This window comes from Orcinus orca, chromosome 5 (assembly GCF_937001465.1).
Source record: "Orcinus orca chromosome 5, mOrcOrc1.1, whole genome shotgun sequence".
Taxonomy (NCBI): domain Eukaryota; kingdom Metazoa; phylum Chordata; class Mammalia; order Artiodactyla; family Delphinidae; genus Orcinus; species Orcinus orca.
The window spans coordinates 27,568,273-27,596,245 of record NC_064563.1 but is presented as its reverse complement, the minus strand read 5'-3'; the positions used below and the strand labels follow the sequence as shown (position 1 = coordinate 27,596,245).

The window sequence follows — 27,973 nt, the reverse complement described above, 5'->3', positions numbered from 1 at the left end:
GTTGCTTGTACAATCGAATGTGTTATTCAAAACCCCTGAAGTAAGCTTGGCAGTCAATCTAGTATAGCCATAGAATAATATAATCTTGGCATATATCAGATATACAAAATTTGTGTGTTCTTTGATTTGAAGTTTTAGAGACACCTCAGGTTTTTTCCCCCAAGTAATATTTAAAGCTACTGCCTTCCCCGAGTCATCTTAACAGTTAAACAGAAAGAGGTCAGGCTCCCTGGTTGGAAATAGCATGTTTTATAATTGTGTACTATTAAGTTCTACAAGGTAAAACTCTACCACATTGGAACAGGAATGACCAAAAGAAGACAAAAGTAAAGAAGAAAACAAGCAATCCGCAGTTTAATGAAATCTTTTATTTTGAGGTAACATTTTGTTTTATTTAAATGTTAACATTGAATATTGAATGCTGATTTACTTCTTTTTTTCAAATTCTGGCCATAGTCATAATTTTATTAACTAATGCAACTAAGCATTTCTAAGCAGTAGAACCACAGTGTAACACAGTAGAGGCCCAGTGCATAAAACAAATAACGGCAGAGCTGTGATTGATTTGAAGATGGGGAAGTCTAGGACCACACCTACTCTTCAGTCATCCTCAATATCACAACCCCCTTCACACAGAACCCTACCTTATCCAGCCCCTGACCTAACATGCAGTGGCCCCAGGACTCTTCTGCAGAATATTATTTGAAAACCACTAGTTAAATAAGTACGATATCACTTGGTAGATCTGGGTTCTGGTCCCAGTTGAGTTTGAACAAATCACTACATGGGAGACTCAAATTTCTTATCTTGTGAAAGGATAATTTTGTAAGAGAAAACAGTAGCATCCCTACCTAACTCAGCGTTTTTAGGAGGTTCAAATGTGAAAATGCTTCAAGACTATAAACTATTATATGATTAAGGCCTTATTATTAAGTTCTTTTTAGCTAAATCACTCTGTGGACACATGCTTATTTTCTTAGAGAACTTCAGCTGCCTTGAAGTTGCCCAAAATACAGTGCTTTGGAGTTCTCTACTGTGGAGCATTTGTTAAATAAATGCTTTTTCATATTATTAGAAACTATAGGAAAAAAACAAAAATAATCAAACTGTATTCTAAAAGATTGTGTTCTACCCATAGAATATGTTGCAGTTGAGATTACCATGTAAGGAAGATTTGAAAAAAAGAGTTACATTTTGTGCTTTTCCTTCTTTTTGTGTGTGTTTTTCTTGATGTTTCAAAGTGAAAAGAGCGAGGGCACATCTAGCCATGCCTGCTTACTGTACTTTAATAAGGGAACACAGTTGAAGAAATGCCAAGATTGAAGTAGGAGGAATTGTGGGGGGTGGAGGCAAGGAAGAAAGAAAACAAAAGAAAGTGCACCAGTGTGAGACGCCCCATTTCCCGGCTCAGGACTTGCTCAGTTCAGTTGTTCTGTACTTACAAATGGCTGTTACATCTAGCCTGGAGAAAACCAAGAAGGGGCGACTTGCAGCAGCAAGCAGATGGTCCTTTGACAGTCAAGACCTGACCTCTTTGCTATATGCAAGCATACATATTAGGTCTTGAACCATTCATTCAAAGGGCCCTTTGTTGAGTTGATTATAAAGATAAAAGTCCAATCTCTGTGCTCTAGTGAGAGCAGGAGACCCAAAGCGTACATGTGTGTGCATACACTCAGCAGTAAAATGCAGTAGTAGATACTGGGTAGCTCTGCTCTAGGTGAGTTAAGCCAGAGGAAAGAGTATTAGAGAAGGAACATTTTGAGCAGAGACATAGAGACAGAAAAGCAGAAAGTTATGTCCAAAGAGTAGCAAGTAGTGATTTGACTAAAAAGGAAAAAAGTGAAGAAGGTTAGTTCTGCCACGTATTATGTATTCGACTTTGAGTATGTCTCTTAATTTCTGTACTTCAGCTTCCTCATTTTCAAGATGAGGATAATAAATCTAGCCCTGCCTGCTTCAGGGCAGTGTTCTGATGAATAAAAGAGATAATGGATGTGAAAGCACTTTGTACAGCACTATGCAGTACGTATGTAGAGCAAAATAAAATAGAAAACCCTGGAGAAAACCCATATTTATAGGTTCTGAGGAAGAAGTACCAGAGGAAGAAGCAAAGAGAGCAGAAGGTAGCCAGGATAGTGCTGGGTAAACTCAAAAGACCAGAGTAGCTCTGGGAAAAGGGAGTATGGTTGTATGGTCACTTGTCCAGATAAAGGGGTCAAGGAAGGTGAGAGCTAAGAATTTCATCATCAGACTTGATGATTAAGAGAGGGGTTTGGGGAGGGTGATCTGTGAGGAAGCCGGATTATAAGGAGTTACTGCAGTGAGTAACTAGTGAGTGGGTGGTGAGGAAGTGGAGGCTGTAAGGATGGGTAACAGTTTTGAGATATTTGTCTGTGAAAGGAAAGAGATAGGAAGACCATAATTTAAGGGGAGAATTTTTCTTAGACTTGAATGAGGTGAACAGTCTGGTCAAGAAAGCTGTAATTAAAATAGATCGAATGCTTGCTGCATGTTTACTGCGTGCTTATTACTGCATACTGTGTGGGGACGGAGCAGTCTTAGAAAAGAGGAGGATCATCTCATCGTCTTGTTTGGAAGAGGATGAGAACACTCATCGAGTAAACAGGCCTGTGTGGGAACGGACATGTTCAGGTGGACAGTAGTTGAGGAAGTTCCTGCCAACGGCCTTGATGTTTTTGGTAAAAATGTGAGAAGGAAGTGTACGGGTGGCATTGGTATCTTGAGAAATGTGGGAAGGTCTTCAGACAGTTCCTAGCCTATGCAGCTTCCCTGAAATAGAACACTTTTACTCTGAGTCACCAAGAGATTACATATGAGCCAGAGAACCCAGTGTTGCCATAGATTGAGTTGATAAGGAAGGGTATGGAGGTAAGGTTGATTTTGATATTTTTTTTGCCACCTTATTCTTGCCACTCTGCTACTTCCATAGCTGTTTTTGTATTTATCTTTTGGGTAAAATATTACTTAGGCACTTTCCTCTGTTTATAATATACACAGTCGAACATTTTAGGGATGATAGTTTTTTAAAGTTCATGTAAGAAAAAGATATTAAAAAATTTTTTTTACTAAAATATTTTGTTTATAGGTAACCAGATCCAGTAGTTACACCAGAAAGTCCCAGTTTCAGGTAGAAGAGGAGGACATTGAAAAGCTGGAAATTAGGTATGTGTCTTGGGTTTTACAGAATTGCTATGTTCTGTGCTAAAAGAAAATCCTAAATTTAACTGTAAAAGGTGACTCAAGCTTAACAGAATTCTCTTTAGCAACTTAATCGATGAAACTTAGAGGAATGTGCATCTAATTTAAATCCAAATAATCTTTTCAAAATCCGATTTCTTTGTACTAATAGTTAAGGTGTATTTATTTTAAAAAGAAAATGAGCTAATTTTCACCTATTTTATTATATTTTTAGTTTTTCCCAAATTTAATTGCTCCGTAAATTTCTAAATCATAGCATAATGAATGCAAAGAATATATAGAAAAGTAATTATATATTAGCCAATTTAGAAATAATTTTTTTATTCTTCTTAACATATCTGCTGTCTAACAGAAATTTCAGTGAGGTAAGAAGTCTTGTAAGATGATTCAACAGGTGCATGTGTTTGAAGTTTGTGCTATTTCCTAGGTCTTAAATATCTATGCTCTTTGGGAGGGGAAAGTTTTGTAAATGCATGTATAGGTGTGGTGTTAACAGTGTGTTCATCTAAAGGGTGTATTAATCACATGTTTGGAATGATCAGGTAATGTATTTTTCTAAATCACCTATCTTTACATATTAACTGGTTTTAATTGAGAAAGAAACTGTAGTCTTGTGTTGGTTTCTTTTCTCAAAAGCAAAAAAGGAACTCTGTAGTCCTTATTTTTACAGGTTAAAATAAAGTGTAGACTTTGAAACTAAGAAACTTAAGTGCTTTCTTTTAGATTATTTAAGATAGTCACTTTCTATGCTTTTAAGTAAAAGCTACTGCAGTATTCTGCTTTTTTAGTTTAGATAGTGAGGTATAAGACAATGCTAACATCTCTTGTTTTTAAGCATGTAAAATTATGTCTGGTACTTTTGCCACAAGCATCTTTGCCGTAGGCATTTTTGCCGCAGACATTTTCGCCACATGACTAATTGGCCATAAGTCAGCTTTGCTGTGAAAAATAAAATAACTAGTTGACAGTTGGTTTCAACTGGTTGAAATGTGTTAGCATTTCTCCTGGTTATCGACGTTATTGATAGCTTCATTGAGCAGACAGGTGACGGTGATTTGCCCCAAGAAATTGGTTTCTTATTTGGAAACACACCTCATTGGAGGAGAAAGAGGCTGAGGGCCTGAAAGGCACAGAGGCAAAGCCACATTTCGCATAGAACTTCGAAGCATCCATCAGCAGACATGTGACACTATGGCAAGAACAAACAAGAGTGTGGAGGCTTCAGTACAAAACTCAGAAACCAATATGCATCCTAGTGTCTGGAAACGCATACCTGTCTTAACGAAGGAAGAAATTTTAGGAAAAAAGTGCAATGCTGAATGAGGAGACAAATCAAGAAACAAAAACAACATGTGAAATACTGTGAACGACAGACTTCGAAGATAAGCGTTTGGGTACAGCCCACAAAATAGAGTCAGTATTTGCACAGCATTGCCATGAATTTACACACATTTTGAATGTGTTCAAATAAATTTTGTATTTTGCAATAAAGTCTTTTTAATTTTGTTTATTTTTTATGTTTGTGTCTTTTTTAATGTCTCTTTTATTTTATTTTATCTTTTATCACAAAATTGCCTTTGACCAATTAGTTATGTGGTGAAAATGTTTGCGGCAAAAAGTGCTTGAGGCAAAGATGTCTGTGGCAAAGATGCTTATGGCAGAAGTACCCAGAACAGTAAATTAGTGCTGGAATACCAATCATAGTAATTTGAAGCTTTTTGGTCATGTGCGTTCTCTTACACATTGTTTGCAAAAAATAAAGCCAGTTTTTAAATTTTCAGGATCGACTTGTGGAACAATGGAAACCTGGTCCAAGATGTTTTCCTCGGTGAGATTAAGGTTCCTGTGAACGTGTTAAGAAATGATGCTTCTCATCAAGCCTGGTAAGAAGACAAACATTGTAGTGAACTACATAGTAGGTCATCCCCTTTCATGCACTGTATATGCAAATAAATGCTTACTTTGAGCATATTTTAAGTTTTTAATGGATAAGCCCAAAGTTATTAACATTAACTGATTTGGCCATTAATTTATTGTTGCAGAAATATAAGTACAATTATATTAGTTTTATGACTTGTCCTCTGGTACTGAGATAAAAGAACTGAATTGCCTAGGAATATTTTCATGTTCAAAAACTTAATCTTAACTCTAAAGAAAAAATATAAAACATTTCGAACATTACGTAAGAGTTGCCCATGTGAGAAGATGCTTGATCACAAATCAGCATCTGTAGTTCAGAAGCTTTATTAATGGGCATGGGAACTGTGGATGTTTGAAAGCAAAAGGTTTATTGTAGGGATTCAGCTGTTTACGGGATCTCACCAGTGATTTTCCTACCCCAAATCCCATTGAAATGCACCATGGATGGCTCTGATGTTATGTTCTAAATGCCTAGGATCTAGATGTTGTTGAGCTGATCCAGTTAACACACTTTTCAGGAGCTCTAGTGGCTCAATATTGGCTACAATATTACCTTTTTGTGACTTCTAATAGTGACATTAAACTCATGTTAATGCTCGGACATTAAACTGATGTTAGTTTCCTTAGTAGAATCAGTGTGAAACTCTTGTTTTTTTTCTGTCTACAGCACTTAAAAGCGTGTATATCCTTTCCCTTCCAGTAGGTTGCCCAGTAGCCCTCATGCTAGACTTGGGTTTCAACTGAGTATAAACAGCATGCCTTTCTCATTTGCCTCTTAAGGCCCCCTTTTTAGGGCTCAGTTTCAGTTGCCTGGAAGAGGAGTTGAAACAGTGTTCAGATGTTTCTTACTGTGGACAGCAGTCTCATTTGCCTTTAGGATTTTGCTTCTCCTGAGTGTCGTCAGGCATTCTTCACTTTGGACTCTGTTGTCCTTAAACAGTTCTCCCTAGTAGACTGATATTTCTTTCTTTCTTTCTATCTATCTATCTATCCATCCATCCATCCATCCATCCATCCATCCATCCATCCATCCATCCATCCTAAGTCTTAGTTGCAGCATACGGGATCTTTAATTGTGGCATGAAGAATCTTTTAGTTGTGGCATGCGGGATCTTTAGTTGCAACATGTGGGATCTAGTTCCCCTGACCAGGGATCGAACCCGGGTCCCCTGCATTGGGAACACAGAGTCTTAGCCTCTGGACCACCAGGGAAGTCCCTAGACTGATATTCAGAGTGTCAAAAATTTTATTTTATTTTTACCTCTTGCTAATGCAGATCTAAGATTTATTAGTCTTTATGATGCGTTTTATATGCTGTAATTTTCAAAATGTATCCATAGATGGAAACTTGGTCACTATGAAAAACTGATGAACATTTGAGGCTTGTCATTCACCTCTGCCAATCTTCTTCCACCTTCTATAAAATTAGCATACTGTTTAAAAAATATTTATTCATTTATTTATTTGGCTGCATCGGGTCTTAGTTGTGGCACGCAGGATCTTCATTGCGGTGCGCGGGCTCTTCATTGCACTGCACAGGCTTCTCTCTAGTTGTGGTGTGTGGGCTCCAGAGCATGCGGGCTCAGTAGTTGCGGCACGTGGGCTCTCCAGTTGTGGTGTGTTGGCTTAGTTGCCCCGCTGCATGTGGGATCTTAGTTCCCCGACTAGGGATCGAACCCACATCCGCTGCATTGGAAGGTGGATTCTTAACCACTGGACCACCAGGGAAGTCCCTAGCATACATTTTTAAATGAAAATTTCTGAACTCAGTTCATTAAGTCTTTAAAATGATATGCCATGCTACTTGGTACAAAATAAAATGTGAGTCATTGTGCCTCCCAAGGCCCCTCAAAGTGAACTTGAAATGTGCCATTATAGCCCTATTTTAAATAAGAGGTCTCCAAATTTGGAGGCCCTCCAAATTTGGCAAAATTTGTAGAACTACCTAGGCAGGATGTAAGAACACTAACAAACAAATTAATTTTATTCCCATAGATTTTTTTTTTTTGCTAATAATATTTTAAAAGTAACCTGCCTAAAAGTATGTATTAAAATTTATACAACATGAAATAGAAACATCTGCTAATTCATTTATACTTCTCTGCATGTAAGGAAATATAAAAATGTGAATGCAGTTTTCTTTTAAGTCAAATTAAATCTCAGCCTCCTTTGTCAATTGTAGAGCTGCAGCATCCCCTTGTGGGGTTGATGAAAACTACATGAAAACTCAGGAAACGCTTTATTTACCTTCAGGATTTCAGGCATATTCTTTCTTTCTTTCCTTTTTTTTTAAATTAATTAATTAATTTATTTATTTTGGGCTGTGTTGGGTCTTCGTTTCTGCGCGAGCGCTTTCTCTAGTTGTGAGCAGGGGCCACTCTTCATCGCGGTGCGCGGGCCTCTCACTGTTGCGGCCTCTCTTGTTGCGGAGCACAGGCCCCAGACGTGCAGCCTCAGCAGTTGTGGCTCACGGGCTCTAGAGCGCAGGCTCAGTAGTTGTGGCTCATGGGCCTACTTGCTCCGCGGCATGTGGGATCTTCCCAGACCACGGCTCGAACCCATGTCCCCTGCATTGGCAGACAGATTCTCAACCACTGCGCCACTGGGGAAGCCCAGGCATATTCTTTCTAATCTTAATATTCTAGCTCATTAGTGTTGATAATATCTAGTTTTAACTTTATCATATGTAGATCACAGAATTTGATTAGACTTTTTGAATAGGTAGTATACTCACATGGTTCACAGTTCAAAAGGTAAAAGTCTGTCTCCTGCCCCTGTCCCCCAGCTAACCATTTTCCCTCTTCTGAGGCAGCCGCTAGTTTGAGATTGTGGAAATATTTTATGTAAGTATAGGCAAACATGGATATATCCTTCTTTCCCATTCGTTACACAAATGTACACATTTAAAAAAATTTTTTATTTTATGTTGGAGTATAGTTGATTAACAATGTTGTGTTAGTTTCAGGTGTACAGCAAAGTGATTCAGTTATACATATACACGTTATCTATTCTTTTTCAAACTCTTTTCCCATTTAGGTTATTACAGAATATTGAACAGAGTTCCCTGTGCTATATAGTAGGTCCTTGTTGGTTATCTGTTTTAAATATAGCACTGTGTGTACTTGTCAATCCCAAACTCCCTAACACTCCCTCCCCCCCACCCTTCCCCCTGGTAACCATAGGTTCATTCTCTAAGTCTGTGAGTCTGCTTCTGTTTTGTAAATGAGTTCATTTGTGTCTTTTTTTTTTTAAGATTCCGCATATAAGCGATATCATATGATATTTGTCTTTCTCTGTCTGACTTAACTTCACTTAGTATGATAATCTCCAGGTCCATCTGTGTTGCTGCAAATGGCATTATTTCATTCTTTTTTAATGGCTGAGTACTATTCCATTGTATATATGTACCACATCTTCTTTATCCATTCATCTGTCAGTGGACATTTAGGTTGCTTCCATGTCTTGACTATTGTAAACAGTGCTGCAATGAACATTGGGGTGCACATATCCTTTTGAACCATGTTTTTCTCCGGATATATGCCCAGGAGTAGGATTGCTGGATCATCTGGTAGCTCTATTTTTAGTTTTTTAAGGAACCTCCATACTATTCTCCATAGTGGCTGTACCAGTTTACATTCCCACCAACAGTGTAGGAGGGTTCCCTTTCTCCACCCTCTCCAGCATTTATTGTTTGTAGATTTTTTGATGATGGCCATTCTCACTGGTGTGAGGTGATAACTTGTAGTTTCGATTTGGATTTCTCTAAGAATTAGTGATGTTGAGCATCTTTTCATGTGCCTCTTGGCCATCCATATGTCTTCTTTGGAGAAATGTCTGGTTAGGTCTTCCGCCCATTTTTTGATTGTGTTATTTTTTTTTGATATTGAGCTGCATGTGCTGTTTGTAAATTTCAGAGACTAATCCTTTGTCAGTCTCATCGTTTGCAAATACTTTCTCCCATTCTGTGGGTTGTCTTTTCATTTTGTTTATGGTTTCCTCTGCTATGCAAAAGTTTTTGAGTTTAATTAGGTCCTTAATGGACACATACTGTATCATATTCTGTACCTTACTTTTTTTCACTTTCAATTTAGTAGAACTTCAGTAAGTATTTGCTGACTGTTTATAGTGGTTAAGAGTGTGGACTCCAGAACGAAATTGCGTTGGTTGAAATCCCAACTCTGTCATTAACTACCTGGGTGACCTTGGACAAGTTGTTCCACCTGCATGCCTTTGCTTTCTTTGGCTATCAAATGGGGATAGTACAAACAGTACCTGCCTCCCAAAGTTGTTAGAGGATGAATTGGTTTCATGTAAAGTAAGTTACAAATGGGTATACCATGGGTATAACTCAGGCTCTCATCATTATAGTTATTGCTGCTGTCATCGCCATTATTCCACATCAGTACATATAGAATTTCTGCATCTTTTTTTTTTTTTGGTACCAGTATTCCACTGTTTTGTAATGGTATAAATAAAGAGAACCTTAGTGATCATCTAGTTCAGTCTCATTTCACCAGTTACATCAGTATCAGAGAACTTAACATGTGCAAAGCCCTTGTGTGATTGTACACATTGGCACAGTAATTTCCTCCTAAATGATCCAAAATGAACATTAAGAAAACAGATGCAAACATCCTTTCATGTTATAATTTAAAATTTTGAAAGTAAGATTCAAGAAGTAAATAAAACACATGGTTGGAGTTTTTTTCAATATAAGCACTTTATACAAATTTAAAACTAGATTAATATTTACTTTAAGATGAGTTGGTTTTGTAGTTTGCTAATTTTGGCACCTATCTTTAATCTCCTATCTTTAGTAAAAATCTGTTGATAATGATTATCTTTCTGGAACCAGAAATAACATTTAAGTATTAGTAAAGGTGCCTCTGAACAGTTATTTTCCAGATTAGTCAGCATTATACACAAATAATTGTAGTTTTTGCCTGCCTACCTCAATTTTAATTATACAGACCTTGTTAAAATTTTTCAAATGCTGATTTTTCTTCTGTTAAGGGGCTGTCAAAACTGCTGACTCTTGAGAACATTAGGATTGCTTTTTTGTCTATGAATGAAAAAAAATACATGTGAGCAACTGAGTGCCACTTTCAGTTGATAACTTCTTTTTGTTTCCTGTTCCTTATTCTTTCAAACTGAAACACTTCATTCAAAAACTGAAGAAAATATACTTGAGGTTTTTGTTTTTGTTTTTTTTTTGTATCCCTAGACCTCAGACACACCAGATATCCTCTACTTAACAAATCTTGAGGTTTTTCTTTTTAGCTCTAATTCATACAAGATTGCTTAATTCACCAGGGCTCCTTTAGATTGTTTAAATTGAGATTTTTGTAACAATGTTTTAAAATAATAAATTACATGTACATAATTATATAAATAATGACATTATGTATAGTTATTTTACATATATATGTTTAACTTTTACTTGCATTTATTTTTTTGCAGCATTTATTCCTGGGCCATAAGTTTTTGTTTCTTCAGTTTCTTCTGGGATATCTTTTTCTTCTGGGCAACCTCTTCTGGTTTAGGAACAATCTGTTCTTTTTCTGTGAGGATTATCTCAGTGTGGCAGGGAGAGCTCATGTATGGGTTGATCCGACCATGAGCTCTGTAAGTCCTGTGCCGTATCTTGGGGGCTTTGTTCACCTGGATGTGACCAGAGAATGACCAGAGAATCTACATCTAAGCCCTTAAGTTCAGTATTACTCTCTGCATTTTTGAGCATGTGCAGTAAAAATTCAGCACTCTTTTTGGGCCTCCGACCCTGTGTCCAGCCCCACTGTTTGGCCTGGGGCACACCTACCAACTCCACCATTGTAATGATGGAATGGCACACATTGCTTCTGTAAAGTGACATCCTTCAGATACTTGGTGGCTTTTCAGATATGCATACACTTAATGGCCTGGGCAGTTTCACGAGTGTTCTTAAAGTGAACACGAAGATTTGAACCTCTTGATTTGCCTGATTTTTTGTGGTTTTCTGGGTCAAGTGAATAACGAACCATTTTTAGAGGTTACCTCAGGCCGTTTACTAGAAAAGCTATTTAATATATTTTAAGTGGTAACAGTTATATGTATATAAATGTTTTATAAATAACATTTACTGTGTACAAGGCACTATTCTAAGTGCTTTACTTACATAACCTCCTTAGGGATTAAATCAGTTAGATACTATTATTACCCCTTATTTAAGAGGTGAGGAAACAAGCACAGAGAGATTGAGCAGTTTTCCCAAGGTCATACAGCTGTGATTTGGACCAAACTCTTTGACTCCAAAGTTTTTGCTCTTAACCAATGTAAAATAATAAATTTGTACTTTGGCATAAATATTTTTGAATATGTTTAAAACTCAAAAATATTCTGTTTTAAGCTGTCAGCAAAGATTTGAGTGTCCCTTGCTTATAAAATATTATTAAAAAGAAAATTGAGTGAGCGTTCCCTTCTCATTTAAAAAAATGATCTTTTCAAGGAATGGGTAGGGCAATTTTGAAATTCTGTATTTTGTTCAAGTAGACATGGGTGAAGTATTTTGTCCATAGGAATTTCTTATCCTGCCAAAGAAACCTAAGGAGACAGGTTTAAAAAGAGTGGCAGGAGCAAGCCCTTCTGGAGTTCCTGAGCATCCTAGAACAGTGTATGCATAAAAACGAATAACTGGCATAACACTGCCCTAATCCCTCTGCAAAGAATGTGCCATGTTAGGACTATAGACCTATTTTGCGGGTATTTTGTAGTTTTATGAGAGTACCAGAGGGATAAAGCATATTCCTTCCCCCAGTAATTCGGAGATAAGGGAATTAGAGATGCCCTCTGAGTATAATTTCTATAGAACAAACCAAAACAGAGTCTGTAACCTGACTAGAGTATGAGGACACTGTTTAGGATGGGTAGGCACAGTCCCTGGGAGGCTGGGTTTTAACTGTAACACAAGTAATTTTATCCTTCCATATACGGAAAACATGAGTTAAAATAGAAGGGGCAGAATAAAAATGTATCCCAAAGAGGCCAACATGGGTGGCTGCTGCCCATTCAAGCACAGTCAAGCGGTAAGGGGATTCTGTTCTAGAAGTATTGTTCTTTCCTTGGCAAAATTGTCTTAGCTGAGAGATTCTTAAGATTTCCTTAGATCTCTGTGTTGTGTCTCTGTACTCACCACAGCACCTTCTGCTAAATAATTTGGCTTTCCAAATAGCTTACCAATAGGTAAAAAATGTATTGATCAAACATAAACAATTGTATTAACAGGTAAAAAAAGGTATTAGTTGAAGTAGGAGATGTAGATGAAACACTATGGGAAATAGTGATAATTGTTGAAGCCAAGTGATAAGTGCATGGGGGTGATAGTGAGGGTGTTGCTTACTAATATTATCACTCTTCTCCCTACTTTTGTGAATTAACATTTCCATAATAAAATGTATTAGTCACAAAAAAGTGTGGGTCTCTTTGCCATTTGACTGTTGTACAGTCTTTCCTCGGTATCCATGGGGGATTACTTCCAGGAACCGTGAAGTTCAAACCCATGTTGTTCAAGGGTCAACCGTATTTCTTTTCATAAATTTAGTAATTGGCCTTCTGTTTTAAATATATTAGTCTCTGTGCTCAATCATTGCAATTCAGGTTCACTTTGAGATGTGCTGTTAAAACTAGGTATCTGGGTCTGCAAAGCTACAGAACATACACTGCATTGTTGAAAATTGACCAAAGTGATGCCCACATCAGGATGCTTGGGGATCAGCCAGCTAGACTTCCCTTAGAGGCACTTCAGAGTCATTTTTGCTAATAGGCTTATTTCCAATTATTTCCATAGGCAAATTCTTTAAATCATTATTTCTCAAATCAGAGACTAGAAGTTCTGAAGGTTGGTCTTCTGAGACAAGAATTCCTGTTTTGTGGGTAGTGATATAATTTCTGTATAATTTCTTCTCCTTACATTACCATTCCTTCATCTTTTAAATTTTTCTTGGTTAATTCTCTAGTTCTCTTTTATATCTTTATCATATCTTTCTGAAAGCTAGAATTCTATTAAAACCCCCTCTCTTCTATTTTTAAACAAGTTAGTCTGTTAGGGGAAGACATCAAAAGTAAATATCAAAACTACTGACTCCTTTATAAAAAGCATTCTAGCTAATGAGTGAAGGAGGGATGATAGAATCATAGTTATCATTTTGCAACCTGTGCAGATTAATGACTCTCAGCAGTGGCCATCAGTGATTGCTAATATCACAAAAAGAGAAAACAGTCAGACATTAGTGCCTCTTGGTGGGACTACACAACACTCTAAATGAAATGTTCTTGCCAGAATATGAAATCTGAATCTAACCAAGCCCCTAGATCTATCTACAATACTACAGGAAATACAGAGGAGACAAAAGAACATGTTAAATGACATCATGGAGATAGAGTTAACACAGTTCCAAGTCTGGAAAATTGTATAGATAAATTACCTGATTTCTTAGTGGTTAGAGGGTATCTATAGGTTAAAAGAAACTTAAGCTATCAACCAATTACAATCTATAAAACTTGGATTTGAATAGAACATAGAAAACTGTTTAAGTTTGGGAGAATTTGCATACTGACTGGATAGTAATGATTTTTAAAAGTTTATATATATATTTGTAGTTATATATACTTAAATATTTATAGATGAAATTATAAAACACCTGGAAATTGTTTTAAAATAATGCAGGAGTGGGATGGGAGGAGTGAGTAGAGAGACGGCTAAAACAAGAATAACCTTGAGTTGATAATTATTGAAGTTAGGTGATGGTACATGGGAGTTCAGTATGCTACTCTTTTTACTTTTGTATGTATTTTTAAATTTCCATGACGGAAAGTCTTTAAAAATAACTTAGATTTCTGGTTTTGGTCCTACAAACTTCTCTTGATTTTTAAACACTTCTCTTTCCTTGGAATATTTAAAGCTGCCTCTATTTTTTACATATATATTTTTTGCCTTTTACTTACCTGGAAAAATTCATGTAAATCTGATGTTTGCAAATAAAAACATTTTCAGTATATTTGCACTGTTAATTCTTTAATAATATAAAAATCATTTATAAACCTTCAATCACTAACTTTTAAAAAATAAGTTCAAATTTTTACAATGTAGGATTTACTTTAAAATGAGATCACTTATACCTTCTTGTAGTATGTCTTATCTATTTCAACCAAATGTGTCTTTCTTAAATTTAGTTGGTAAAGAGTTATTTTTGATAATATGTTGGATTTTGTGTTTCATTTTTTATTATTTTTTTCCTAACCTGCAAGCTAATCAGACTCTTATTCAGTCCTTTTGAGATCTTGATTTTTGTATTATCTGTACTTTTTTTTCCTGGATTAAAATCTATTTTTAGCTTTCTAGTTCAATAGACAGCCACTATTAAGCCTCTGAAAATTAATACTGTGCTATTTAATGAATTATCCTAACATTATATATTAAGTTGACTTTTTGGATTTAGTTTTTTGATAGCTTAGCTGTTTGTTTACCTCACCAACTTTGAGGCCCATTACCATTGCATAGAATTGATTCTATTTTTACTTTAGGTACTTGCTACAACCAAGAGACAATGGAAACAAGTCATCTAAAACTGATGACCTGGGATCCCTTCGATTAAATATATGTTATACAGAAGACTATGTGCTTCCTTCAGAGTACTATGGTCCTTTGAAAACTTTGCTGCTAAAATCACCAGATGTTCAGGTACTTTAAAAATCTTGTGTTACTTAATATGGAAAGGCTAGAATAATTCTGTAAATTATGAGGAAAAGATTTCAGAGTATCAAGTTTTATTAAAACTATATATACGTGTGTGTGTGTGTGTGTGTGTGTATATATATATGTATACACACACACACACACACTCTGTATGTATGTGTGTATATATATATATATAAATATATATATATTCTGAACCAGAGTACTGTATACCAATATCTGCTCCAAATTTCATCTCTGATAAAAATCTAGAAAATTAAATATTATTCTATACAACAGTTATCATTAATGAACATATTTGAATTACTTTTTAAAGGCTAATGATTGAATATTTAATCATGCTTCTTTGATTTTGTGCTTGTTTTCTACCTTTCTATATTCTAGCCGATATCTGCCTCATCTGCTTACATTTTGGGTGAAATATGTCGAGATAAAAATGATGCTGTTTTGCCCCTTGTACGACTGCTGCTCCACCATGATAAACTTGTTCCTTTTGCCACTGCAGTAGCTGAATTAGACTTGAAAGATACACAGTAAGAGTTATATTTTATTAAATGTTAATTATGTGCTGTTGAAATTGGACCTTAATTTGCCAAATTGTTTTTGTAATCTCAGTTCTTTTGTATTGACCAGCCTCTTTCTGTATAGAGGTCTTAAAAGAACTGCTTAGCAAGTAATAAGAGGCAGTTCTTTAAGTTAGCAAGCAGTATCCACCAACAGTAAAGTTAACAATTAAAAGATTTTTTTCACTCATTGTTAAAATTTCCTGTTACTAATCTTTGCTTCTTTATTGTAATGAGTCACATGTCACAAATAAAACACCAGGACAGAAGGGTTTTTTCCTCCTTATCCATTATGTAGCACCCTTATATGCCCATGTGTGACATTAAAAGCAATCAGATGGCTTCCTGTTCCTGTCATAGTCTAACACTTGTTTTAGACACACACTACTTTTGTAGTTCAAATATAGGTTACTTTTTTTTTGGTAACTTATTTTTTTATGTTTTTGGTAAGTTTGAAAATCCTAATTGTAGCAGGTTGGTAAAAATTACTAAAATTGTATATATGACCAAAGTCAAATACCTCATTATTGATTTTACAGCCTTTGTTTATTACACTTGGTTTCACCTTATTTCTATTTGTATTTCAGAGATGCAAACACAATTTTTAGAGGAAATTCCTTGGCTACCCGATGTCTGGATGAGATGATGAAAATAGTGGGAAGGCACTACCTGAAAGTAACATTAAAACCTATTCTAGATGAGGTACAGAATATAACCTCTGATACTAATAGTTTGTCCTTATTATAGCATCTCTTTCATCAAGTTATCTACTGATGGGGATGATATATCCATTCACACATTACTGAAAGAACACAGGTGAACACTTTAGAAGTAAAATAAATGATTTACTTTTCCATCAATGGATTTTTACTTGAAGGGCACATTGTAGTATACTCTACATAATTATTTCTTTGTTATAGGGTTTATTTTAGCTGGAGTTTCAAATATATGAGAAATGTTTTTTGATACAGTTCTTTAGGCATATTGTATACATTATCTCTGGATGGGGGGTTAAACTTTGTTACAGTTTTAATTTTTATAATTGTATGATCAGAAAAATAATAGTTATTTTCATTTTGCCAAATTATTTAGAAAAGAGCATTAGATGAAGAATTAATCTATTTTCCAGATATGTGAATCCTCAAAATCCTGTGAAATTGATCCTATTAAATTGAAAGAGGGAGATAATGTAGAAAATAATAAGGTAAGTCTTCTCTGTCTTTATAACTGCATTAAAATTGGTCTTAATGGTATACCTATCTCTCACTTATGTTGTAGTAATGTTATTTGGAGGGAAGCAGTGCTTTTTATTTGCATAATGCCTATACTATTAGCAGCATTTCCTATGTCTAGTTTTTAGAATGTTACTTCCCTCATTTCTCTTTGGATCATTTTATTCTCTGCTGCTTCTTATGAATTTTATTCCATACATTCACCTCTTATATCTAACTAGTCTAAATCTAATTCATTAAATGAGTTCAGGATGCAATTGTCCTTTAGCTGAGTGCGTTTAGAGAAGGGAAGCAAAGTTTTAGAATACTAGATGGTGACTGCCTAATATATCTCATTTTCGCTGCATTTTTTTCCATAAAGGCTGTTGAAGATGTATAAAAGTCAAAATCTTAATGTTTACCTTTTTAAATCCTACAGGAGAATCTGCGCTACTATGTAGACAAGTTATTCAGTACAATTGTAAAATCAAGTATGAGTTGCCCCACTGTAATGTGTGATATCTTTTATTCTCTAAGGCAAATGGCCACTCAAAGATTTCCTAGTAAGTGCCTTGTTTTACTAAAATACTCCTTTTTTTTCTATACTTGATTTTTCTGTAGATTTATTATCTATTTAGTTTATGTGAATGTGTTTATGGTTTGTTAAGTATATAGTCTTCTTTCATTTTTCAAAATAGTTCTAGCATTTTAATGAAACATCTGATTTAATTTTCTTGTAATCTCAAAACAGAATACTCTTGCTTATTTCAATATAATAGCAACTTTATACAAGCAAATCAAAATCAACACAATTTTAAGAAAGGCATAAATTTAGAACCATAACAGTATGTAAGTATTTATACCAGCTGCTTACAAGACTGTTAGATATGATAAACAAAAACAGCTTTGTTATTTGTACCAACTACCTTTTCCACTTGCATGCATTCAAAATAGTGAGAATTTTTAAGTTCTGTACAACTGACTAGATTTGACAGTTTGAGAATGCTAAGGTCTTAGTGATGAGAGGTTTTTGCAGAAATGGTTTTAGACATTAGAAACATCTCTGTTGCAATATACATAGAATTTTGAGGTAACATATCAATATCTGGCATGCTTTAATTTTGCAAGAACACCTTTGTCAAGGCTTTGCTTAGAAACATTTCAATTAAATTAACAGTTGCTATCTCTGATTCTCCACACTTGGAATTATTCTAATTATATGCATCTCTGATAAGTAAATAAACTTACTATGGCTGTCTTTCCAGATCTGCCTGTAATGGGGGGGAGGGTGAGGAGGTAAGGCAGCTGCTTAAATTATCAGTCTTATCCAGCCGTGTGAAACTGTAAGTTTATTTCTGTAACCATCTGAAGAGATTTTGCTATTTTATCATATTTTTTAAGTGTGTTATGTGCACACAGGTGTGTGCAGTTATCTGCTGCTCCACTAAATTACCCAAAGCTAAAGTGGGGTTGAGTTGTCCAACTAACATGTAGATAAATTCAGCCCTAGATGTCTTTGCTAATTATAGTAAAAATATAAACAGTTAACTTGAAATAAGCATACTAAATCTAGACTTTGTAATGAAAATAAGGGGAGCAGAGACATTAAAGTATGGAAAGATGAAATGCTGACTGAAATTATATTTTTAAATAGTGTGTTAGATCATAATAACCACATTGAGGAGGACTTAGTGAACAGGCACAGTGCTAGCCTGAATTATCTCCACTCTCTCACCTACACAACACCACATGAGATAGGTACTGCTCCCCTTCAGTAGTTGATGAAACTGAGGTTTAGGGAAGTCAAGTAATTTGCCCAAGGTCCGTGACATGGCCAGCAGGCAAGCAGGGTCTCACACCTGGGCCCGGCCCACTCCAAAGCATGCTACTAATCAGCGTACTCTACACTACCCAGTGAATTTGGCCTTCAGTATGCATTAGCTGTTTAATTCTTGTTTATGTGAATAATCTAAAACACATCCTATGATTTTTTAATAAATGCAAACATATTTCCTTAACTATCTTTTTGTTGGCCTTAGATATTCTCAGTAGACTCCAGTAGTGATAGTTCTATTCTCAAAAAGTATTTTCATTGTTTTCTCATTTGTTCTTACTGCCCTGGGAAGATGGGTGGGGAGTGGGGAGGCAGTCATGGGAAGCAAGTATTATTAAAGAACTACACATTAAATGACTTGTGGGTGACCACCTGCTGAGTGACGTAGAAGAGTTAAAACTCAGACCAAATGCAGACATTGTTTCCCTCACCTGCTTCTTTACCATCTGATTGATTGTTGCATTGTGTTGACTCCAGTCAGCAACAAAAGCTGTAGCTGAATGATCAAAGCCACAAGTTGTCTTCAGTTCATCTGCATTTTTATAGGGAATATTGGTAGCTTTTTTAAAGTAAAGATTTCTGTCTAATTGTTTATATTACATAACCTTTGATATTGTCAAGATTTTTGAGGGAAAATTGAAACAGTATCCTAAAACTGAAGACAATCGCCTATCTTAGTCTTAGGGGATTCAGTATTACCACTAGGTAGTGCTAGATACTACTTTTATTTTTGTTGTTGTAATTTCAGGAGTCTCTTCTTGCAGATGAGGAAAGAGGTATTTTTCCAAATTAAAATATTTCTGACAACCTAGCAGCTTTGTTTTTCACTTTCTTTATTATATTATTTCTTTCAGATTTTTTTTTAGTCATAGGATTTTTTTCCTTTAATTTACTCATAACCATTACTATCATTTCATCAACTCAGTTCTTACTATACAAATTATATTTATCTCCTATTTAATTTACATGTTTTTCCAATATTTTTTACCTGGTCATCTTTGTTTTTTAATTCAGTGTTTTTGTGCATGACATTTCACCATTTTTTTCCTGCAGATGACCCTCATGTTCAGTATTCTGCAGTGAGCAGCTTTGTGTTTCTTCGTTTCTTTGCTGTAGCGGTAGTATCACCTCATACTTTTCATTTGCGACCTCATCATCCAGTAAGTGTTGTTCTTCTCAAAGCTTTATTCCATTTTAATTTATTTTTATTAAAATAAGAAAAGATAAAATAACAGGCAAATTTCACTTGGCTATGTTTTCTTATAACGGATACTTAAATTTACTGGGCATTTTTCTTAGCCATTTGATTCTTTCAGAGAAGGTGGAAAATTCTATTTTTTTGTTATTGTTAAAAGATATGCACATGAATAATAATACTATGTTGGTAATAACTGCAACTTGGTGATGGGTACAAAGAAGATTCATCATCTTTTCCCTCTGCTATTCTGTATGTTTATAAATTTCCATAATACAGGGATGTCTTTTTTTTCTTTCATTAGTTATAGGTTTAGTTTGATCTTGCAGATATCTTTAAATCTCACAGAAATTTGAAGAGGCTCATTTCTGAAAGGTGTAGAAACTTTCATTGGAATGTAATTTGTTTGGTATCTCCATATTTTTACTTTTTATTCACCTGAGATGATGATATAAATATATGAGATTTAAAACTTAAGGCATATAATCTTTCTGTTCTGAAGTCGTATTTAGTTACTTAAATCTGAATCTGCACTGCATAGATTTACGTGTTTCTTAACATTTTAAAATTCCTTATTTTTGCTGTTTCTTTTTCCTTCTCCTACAGTGTATTATTGCTAATTCTTTAACCTTTTATGTTCCAAACATTTTATAATCTTATCTAATTGTTTTTGTTGCTGATTTTTATAACAAATAATAATAATAAAAGCCAACATTTATTTAGTCCTTGCTTTGTACTAGGCCTTCTTCTAAGTACTTTATATGTTCTAACTTACTTAGTCCTCCCAGTAACCCTGTGAGGTAAATTCTATTCTCATCTTTATTTATAGATAAGAAAACCACAATTCAAGAACTTCTCCAAGGTCACACAACTAATAAATTATGATTTGATCTCACTCAATTTGAACTGGATTAAGAAAGTTCACTGACTGACCCACTCAGTCTTCCCAGGCTGTAAGCTTACCCCTGTTCCTTCCTGCCTCTTAGGCAGTCAGGTGTTTGAGCACCTACAGTGTATCAGATGCTGTGCTCAGCACTGGAGATGTAGTGATGAGGAAGAGACACTCCCTGCCCTTAGGAAACTCGCTAATACAGTGTAGGGAAGACCCACAGGTTTTGGAGTTAAACTGGGCTCTGCAGCCACTGCTTCTCTTGACAGCTACACACTGGCCACTTACTTAACTTTGAGAACTGAGTAAAACCATGCTGCTGTGGCAGCAACACACACTTTCTTGTCAAAGAACAAATGGTCTCTGAGTAGCTACAGCAGAGGATTGGGCCAGTGCCTTTTGTTCACAGGGCTGTCCTTTCTGTGGCTATATTACTGAAGCTGTACAGAACTGTGGGGCAGCAAAAGCTTGATGACATTCTGGACATAAACAGAACTCCTACCTCTGAGCTTGTGACCCTGCCTTATATTCAGACTTGAATTTGCATATCCCTGTAACAGATGTTACAGTAAAGTCCTTCTAACCACAGACTCTGTATTTGAAGTCACCTTCCAATCAGTATGTCAGAAGGATTGCTTCAAACTGTCATATAACTTTACTGTTTGCTTTTAAGTGAGCCTTTCATTCTAATTGGGGAAATAAGGCAAATATATAAGACACATAATCTAAAACTACATACATAAATCTAAAACTAGCACCTGATTAGTACCAAGTAAGGAGTATAGACAATCCATACTATAGAAATTGAGAGCAAGGAATGATCCCAGTGACCTGAGGGCGATGACATTGTCAAGACTATTATTGAAAGTTACAGAGTGGTTGAGGAGGAGAACCAGTTAAAGGTTGTTAGATTTTACATTTATAAGTTCTTTGGATTTTGAGAATATTAGTAGAGTAGAAAAGAAGAAAATCCAATTGCAGAAGATTAAGGATTAAGTAGGTGAATGCAGTTTTACCTAGGAAATATATCAAAAGTGAGCTCGCCCTGCTGCTAAAAGACACGGGCAAATTCAAGTATGTACATGTGTGTGTACATATACACATGAATAAATACTTCTTTTGAAAAACACTAATTTTAAAATATGGGTTATAGTAACATTGACGTGGTAGACCATTCTTTTGAGAAGTTTCATAGTAAAGAAGAAAGATTGAACTTTCCTTCTCATCCTATCCCCTAGTCTCTCACTGATAGCTCCTTCCAAGACTCAGCCAAGGCAGACTTCTCTAACCCTTCAGTCTGGGTTAGGCTCCTCTCTTATATGTGCCTGTAGCACCCTGGGGCTTCCTCTGTCATGGCACTTGTCATACTGTTCTATAATCATCTGTTTATTGTCTCTGCATGTGGACTGTCAATACCTTAACAGCAAGGGCGGGATCTTTTTCAAATTTGTGTATCCCAAGCACATGGCACAATTTCTAGAACAAGTAGGTGCTCAGTAAATTTTTTTTTTTTTTTTTTTGCAGTACGCGGGCCTCTCACTGTTGTGGCCTCGCCCATTGCGGAGCACAGGCTCCGGACGTGCAGGCTCAGCGGCCACGGCTCATGGGCCCAGCCGCTCCGCGGCATGTGGGATCTTCCCAGACCGGGGCACGAACCCGTGTCCCCTGCATCAGCAGGCGGACTCTCAACCACTGCGCCACCAGGGAAGCCCTCAGTAAATGTTTGATAGGTGAAAGATGGTAGCTCAGAGAGAGAGCTCATCAAATGATGTCTTTTCCAAAAATGGGAAAAGCTATGTATGGTTTAAATAGAGGAGAAGAGACCAACAGAAAGGGAGAAATTAAAGACAGAAGGGGCCTTACTAATATATCAATGTACTGGATGATTCAGAAAGAGTGTCTTTAAAAGAAAAAGTGATAGGATAAACTTGCTGGGGGAAAGAACAGTTTCTCCTTTGAAGTATTATGGTGAATCCTATGAAATTGTTTTGTTTTGGTTTTTTTGTAGATCAAAAATAGTCAACAGCAATTTCACATGGTTCAACTTAATATGAGGAGAAAAGGATAAGATGTGTTGTTTTGGGGTGACAGAGTCAACGTTTCAGTTCAATTTAATAACTGTAATACAGCATCTACTATATGCTAGTGCTAGTCTGTGTACTAGGTGCCAGATGACTAAGGTCCTGGGCATCTATGAAAAATTATGATGGCAGATAGTAGCAGGGTGAAAATTTAGAGCAGCTTCTTTGTAGAGGACACTAGGGAATCAGCAGTAGCTAAATGATACGATTGTCAAATAGTAGTGAGGGCCATATTGGTGTAAACAAACCTCTGACATGCAGAAATTATGTAAAATATGGTTTGCTCACTTTTTTCAGTTCAGGAAAATAATGAGCTAAAACATTGATTTCAAAACCAAATTTCAACAGGGAAGTCTTGATGAAATTCAGTTCAAATTCAGGTTGTTAGCACATTGTTAAGAATTTTATATTCTTCAAAGGCAGAGAATTGGAGGGACCTTTTATAGATATTGTAGCTAAAATATTTTCTGGATGTTGTAGCTAAAATATTTCTGAATAACCTTAATTAAGGTGTGTAACTGTTTCACGAGTATATCGTAATGATCATATCTCAGATATTCCTTCTTTTCCAGAATTGCCTTACATCCTGGTCATCTCTTCACCTTCACAGTCACTGCCTATTTTCAGTGTGGGGATACTAAAATTAAGGAATGTCAGCCAAACACTAAACTAAAGCATTTCTGTATCTAAATTTTCTTGAACATGTCTTTTTTAATTTTAATTTAATTTTATTTTGATTCTTTTTAATCTCTTTTTAAAAAAAATATTTATTTATTTATTTATTTTGGGCTGCATTGGGTCTTCATTGCTGCGCGCGGATTTTCTCTAGTTGTGGCGAGCGGGGGCTACTTTTTGCTGCAGTGCACAGGCTTCTCATTGCGGTGGCTTCTCTGTTGTGGAGCATGGGCTCTAGGCACGCGGGTTTCAGTAGTTGTGGCACACGGGCTCTAGAGCACAGGCTCAGTAGTTGAGGCGCACGGACTTAGTTGTTCCGTGGCATATGGGATCTTTCCGGACCAGGGCTCGAACCTGTGTCTCCTGCATTGGCAGGCGGATTCTTAACCACTGCGCCACCAGGGAAACCCTTGAACATACCTTTTGATGGCAGATTATGGGTATTTGAATCTCCAAAACAAAAAAGATGTTTTATGTAGTGATAAGGGAATTGGTTATACAAATGGATGGATTGGTGGAAACTCATCAGACTATATACATTTAAAATCTGTTCATTTTATTGTATGTAAATTATACCTCAATTAAAAACAAAAAAGGAAGCAGCAAGGATTCATTAGGGAGCACTGTTTAGTCAACTTTATTTATATTTACTTCTTTCTGGTAGATAGGCCTGGATAATAGACTCAAATAGTTACCTTCTGCTAAGATCCTACATGAACTAAGTGACTTCTCATTTCCTAAGTTGAATTTAGGTCTTTGCTTCCATGGTGAAAAGAATTGATTACAGAAGCCATAAAAGTATTGAATATGCTTACAAGTGGGTTGAATACAGAAATTTGGAAACTGCCATTTTAAGTCATATGGTAGAAAAAAGTAGATGCCATTGACATTCTAAAAATGAATACAATTTTTTAGGTAATCCCATCTGCCATACTGTACCCACCCCCCAAAAATTAATATTGATTAAATTATGGCTTTCAAAGGAAAGTATAACATGTCATTAGATATAATTACTTTGAGAGGAACTGTCAATTACATGTGGCTTCTTTAGTCTCTTAATTCCTTAGTTCAGTGAATTGTGCCAGTCCTTAGCTAGATTTTAGCTGGTTTGAACGAACATTTTTGAGTCACTGTTTCAGAGCAAAGTAGCCCGTTCACTCTATTCTACCTTTTACACAAATTCTATTTCTTGAAAACCTAACAAGACTTTTTGTGTCTTTTCTACATTCTTTAGGATCCACAGACAGTTAGAACATTAACTCTCATCTCAAAAACCATTCAAACTTTGGGAAGCTGGGGGAGTCTGTCCAAAAGCAAGGTAAGTCTTTACATCTTTTGCTCTGTATTCACACTTCTAAATGTTGTTGTACCCTGTGATCCCTTCTCCCTCACTTTACTCCCTTTCAAATTAAAAACAAAGCAGAACCAAAAACATATATATGTATAGATGGTGATAGTTGTCTTTTAGATGTTGTGTCTTAGTCACCCTTACAGAAGACAGTTTCATTTAAACTAATGTGTCTAAGATGGGAGAGAGAGTCTAGTTAACAGATGCAAAAGCCTTTTGTTTATCTTTTTGTGCCATAATCATCCAGCAGCTGTTGAGAGAAATCTTCAGCTCCAAGCCCCATAACTCTCTTGAAATATATGATTGAATCCCTTTAGGCCCTAATCCTAAATTTAAAAATACAGTCAATTATATTCTTAGTTCTCTACTTAACATATATAAATTCCATGTGTTTTTTTCTTAGTCAAGTTTCAAAGAAACATTCATGTGTGAATTTTTCAAAATGTTTCAAGAAGAAGGATATATTATGGCAGTTAAAAAGGTATGATTGTTTTACTCTGGAAATATTAACTTCTTATCATATAGCATTAGGCAAATAACATTTTATATTGTTCCTAGGAATCAATCCCCAGTTTAAAAAAAATGTTTAACCTGTCCATCAAACATGAAAAGGCTGTCTTTTAGTATATTTCTCCTCCCATACAGAACTATGGATTTTTCAGCTGTGAAAATACCTAAATGAGTTTTAGCAACAGCTACTATTGCCAGTGTCTTAGTAACACAAATTACAAATATCTAGAGTTGATATTTCTTAACAGCAGCACTGTTGACAATTTGGTTGGGCAATTCTTGACTATGAGGGACATTTTTGTCCATTGTAAAATGTACAGCAGCCCTGGCCTCTACTATTAGATGCCAGAAGCATGTTCCCAGTTTTTACAACTAAAACTGTCTCTAAACATTGCCAAAAGTCCCCTGAGGAACAAAATTGCCTCTGATTAAGAACCTCTGGTCTAGGGGGAAAGACTTAATGGTACCTGATGTATAGTAGGCACTTAATTGCCGTTGGAGAAAATATATGAATTATTGAATATCTTATAAACAATGTAGGCTTGTGGTTAGTAACCTGAGGAAAGTTACTTTAATTTAAAGTGTACAGAAGTCTATAGTATATGAGGTCATAACAAAAGAGCTGCAACAAACAAAAGTTGCTATACTTAGAAGTAGAGAATGTTTTGGGAAGATTTGTAATTTCTTGAGTCTTTAGTTCTGAATCACCCCAAACAAAATGTAGCATTGTTATAAAACCCTAAAAATTTGTAAAGAAAAGTTATTTTGAAGTACATCTAAACTTAGCTTGAAGAAATTACTGTATCTTATTTATCACAATTCTAACTTAATGAATCTAAATTAGCATGGTTAGATTTTAAAGATTGCATTCAGTTTCTGTAGCATGATTCACAGGTGACTGCCAGGAGTATATTTTGTTTGTAGTTTTTTATGTGTGCTTTTAAATTTCTTACAGGGACTCGTAAATGAAAGTGATCATTTAAAAAATTAAAGCCAGTTGGATTTTTTTCGTCTTGAATAATAGCGCAAGTTCAACCAAAAAAAAATGTTTTTAAGCAACCATTGAATGTTTTTGAGGAGAAAGTCTCTCAAAAGAATAGGCAAAGAAAAAGCTGCCCTTTTATTCTCAGGACATTGTTGAAACAGTTTGTGGGACAGTGTAGGCAGACTTTTGTTGGCAAGATTATGATGTTCTGTCTTTTGTTTTGGGGTTGTTTTTCCATTTCTTATGACCTAGGCTGTGGCAGCATCTGATTTCTTTTTCCTGATACAATCGGAATGTGTATAGTTGGTAATGTCAGTGGAGAAAGTATTTAAGGGTGCCAGGAGTTTAGTCTGTTCCTGATCTGCTCTGAGTCACCCACTCACATTCTCATGCACTATCAGTGTAGTACATCTCCTGTCTCACATTTACATAGGATATTTTGCCCTAATATATGAATTTTCTTTATTATTTACTAGTCTAGATATGTGCAGTGCTAGAAAGTACAAAAGCTTATGAAACCCAATTTCTCAATTAGTGGTGTTCTCACTAGTGACATTGATCACTGCTCCAGAAGAAAATAGTTTATAATTCTGAATCCTATACAATTTCCACAAAGTTTAGGAAAAATAACCTGAATAGGTCTGTAAACAGGCTGACCATATAATTCAGTGTCCAAAACCACAAAGTTTTCAAGGGTGAAAAGGAGTACTTTGATTATGAGGGGACCAAAGTTGTAGACAAGGATGGCCCTGAGCAAATTGAGGCCTATATTTACCCTGCCTGTAGTCCATCTTAATTATTATGTTTTCTTTCACCTTATATAAGCGGATTTACCTCATATTCCTTAACAATATGACAAATAAATAATAAATTTAATAATTACCATAAATAAATAATAAATATTTATCAAATAAGAAAATTAGTGCCCGCAGGCAAATATTAAGAAATGAAATATTTAAATAACTCTTTCACGCTCCATTAGTGGATGGTTGATCTGTGAGAACTGAAGATGTAATAGGACATTTCTTTAGTTTCCTTGGATACTTGTTCTGTGTCACCCATATATAATTCAAAAGAAACTCTGTTCTTGTTCTTTCAGTTACCAAGATTTCTTCCAGCAAACTAGAAGTAAACATTCCACTGGAAAATCCCACAAGTGGAGGTTCTGGTGGGCAATCTACAGCCAGTCTTAGGAGAAAATGACTGTGCCCACAAACTCTACTTTAGATTATTCACTGGTGCCTCAATGTCATCCTTATTGGAATGTACTTTGTTTTTGTTTTAAACCCTAAGCGGGACAACATAGAAAAGTATAAAGGAAAAAACAAGGACTAAACGAATAAATAGTTCCTTTATGGAGCAAAATAGGATTCCTCTCTAAGAACAGGAATTGTTCCTGAACTACTAATTTCTCTCTCCCATGAAGAGAAGGCCACATGTCAGGAATCTCTTGACCAGTTGAGGTAGCATATTCTTGAAGCTTAAATGCTTTTCACTGGATAGTTTGCCATTGCTAGATTTGGGTACTTCAGATTTTCTTGAGCCACCACATTCCCACATTCTCCATGGGAAGTTTCTAAATGGTTATTAGATTTTCAGGCTATTCCAAAGAACCCAGTTACACTTTAGTCATAACTGAAATACTAGCTCTCAGGGCTAAAGTCAATTATATATGATGAAAGTCAGCAAACTCTTCTGTAAAGGGCCAGTGAGTAAATACTTTAGGCTTTGATGGCTGCATAAGGGAACTGCCACATATTTTTCTTTGTTTTTACAACCCTTTAAAAATTTAAAAACTGTTCTTGTGGGC

The 27,973-nt window shown here is 35.6% G+C and overlaps 1 protein-coding gene and 1 pseudogene across 3 annotated transcripts in view; one reads left to right on the top strand and one right to left on the bottom strand.

Annotated features, from left to right (window-relative positions):
• RASA2 (RAS p21 protein activator 2) overlaps positions 1-27,973 on the top strand; it is a 117,489-nt gene that overhangs the window by 65,937 nt on the left and 23,579 nt on the right. For all 3 annotated transcript variants that reach the window (XM_012536141.3, XM_004278233.4, XM_033402793.2), the window contains 11 exons: positions 305-377; positions 3,110-3,186; positions 5,004-5,105; positions 14,701-14,857; positions 15,257-15,405; positions 16,023-16,137; positions 16,565-16,639; positions 17,086-17,209; positions 19,534-19,640; positions 24,555-24,638; positions 25,072-25,149. In XM_012536141.3, the coding sequence (XP_012391595.1) occupies positions 305-377; positions 3,110-3,186; positions 5,004-5,105; positions 14,701-14,857; positions 15,257-15,405; positions 16,023-16,137; positions 16,565-16,639; positions 17,086-17,209; positions 19,534-19,640; positions 24,555-24,638; positions 25,072-25,149 (1,141 nt within the window). The remainder of the gene's footprint in view (positions 1-304; positions 378-3,109; positions 3,187-5,003; positions 5,106-14,700; positions 14,858-15,256; positions 15,406-16,022; positions 16,138-16,564; positions 16,640-17,085; positions 17,210-19,533; positions 19,641-24,554; positions 24,639-25,071; positions 25,150-27,973) is intronic.
• LOC101278743 (60S ribosomal protein L17-like) lies at positions 10,591-11,177 on the bottom strand (annotated as a pseudogene).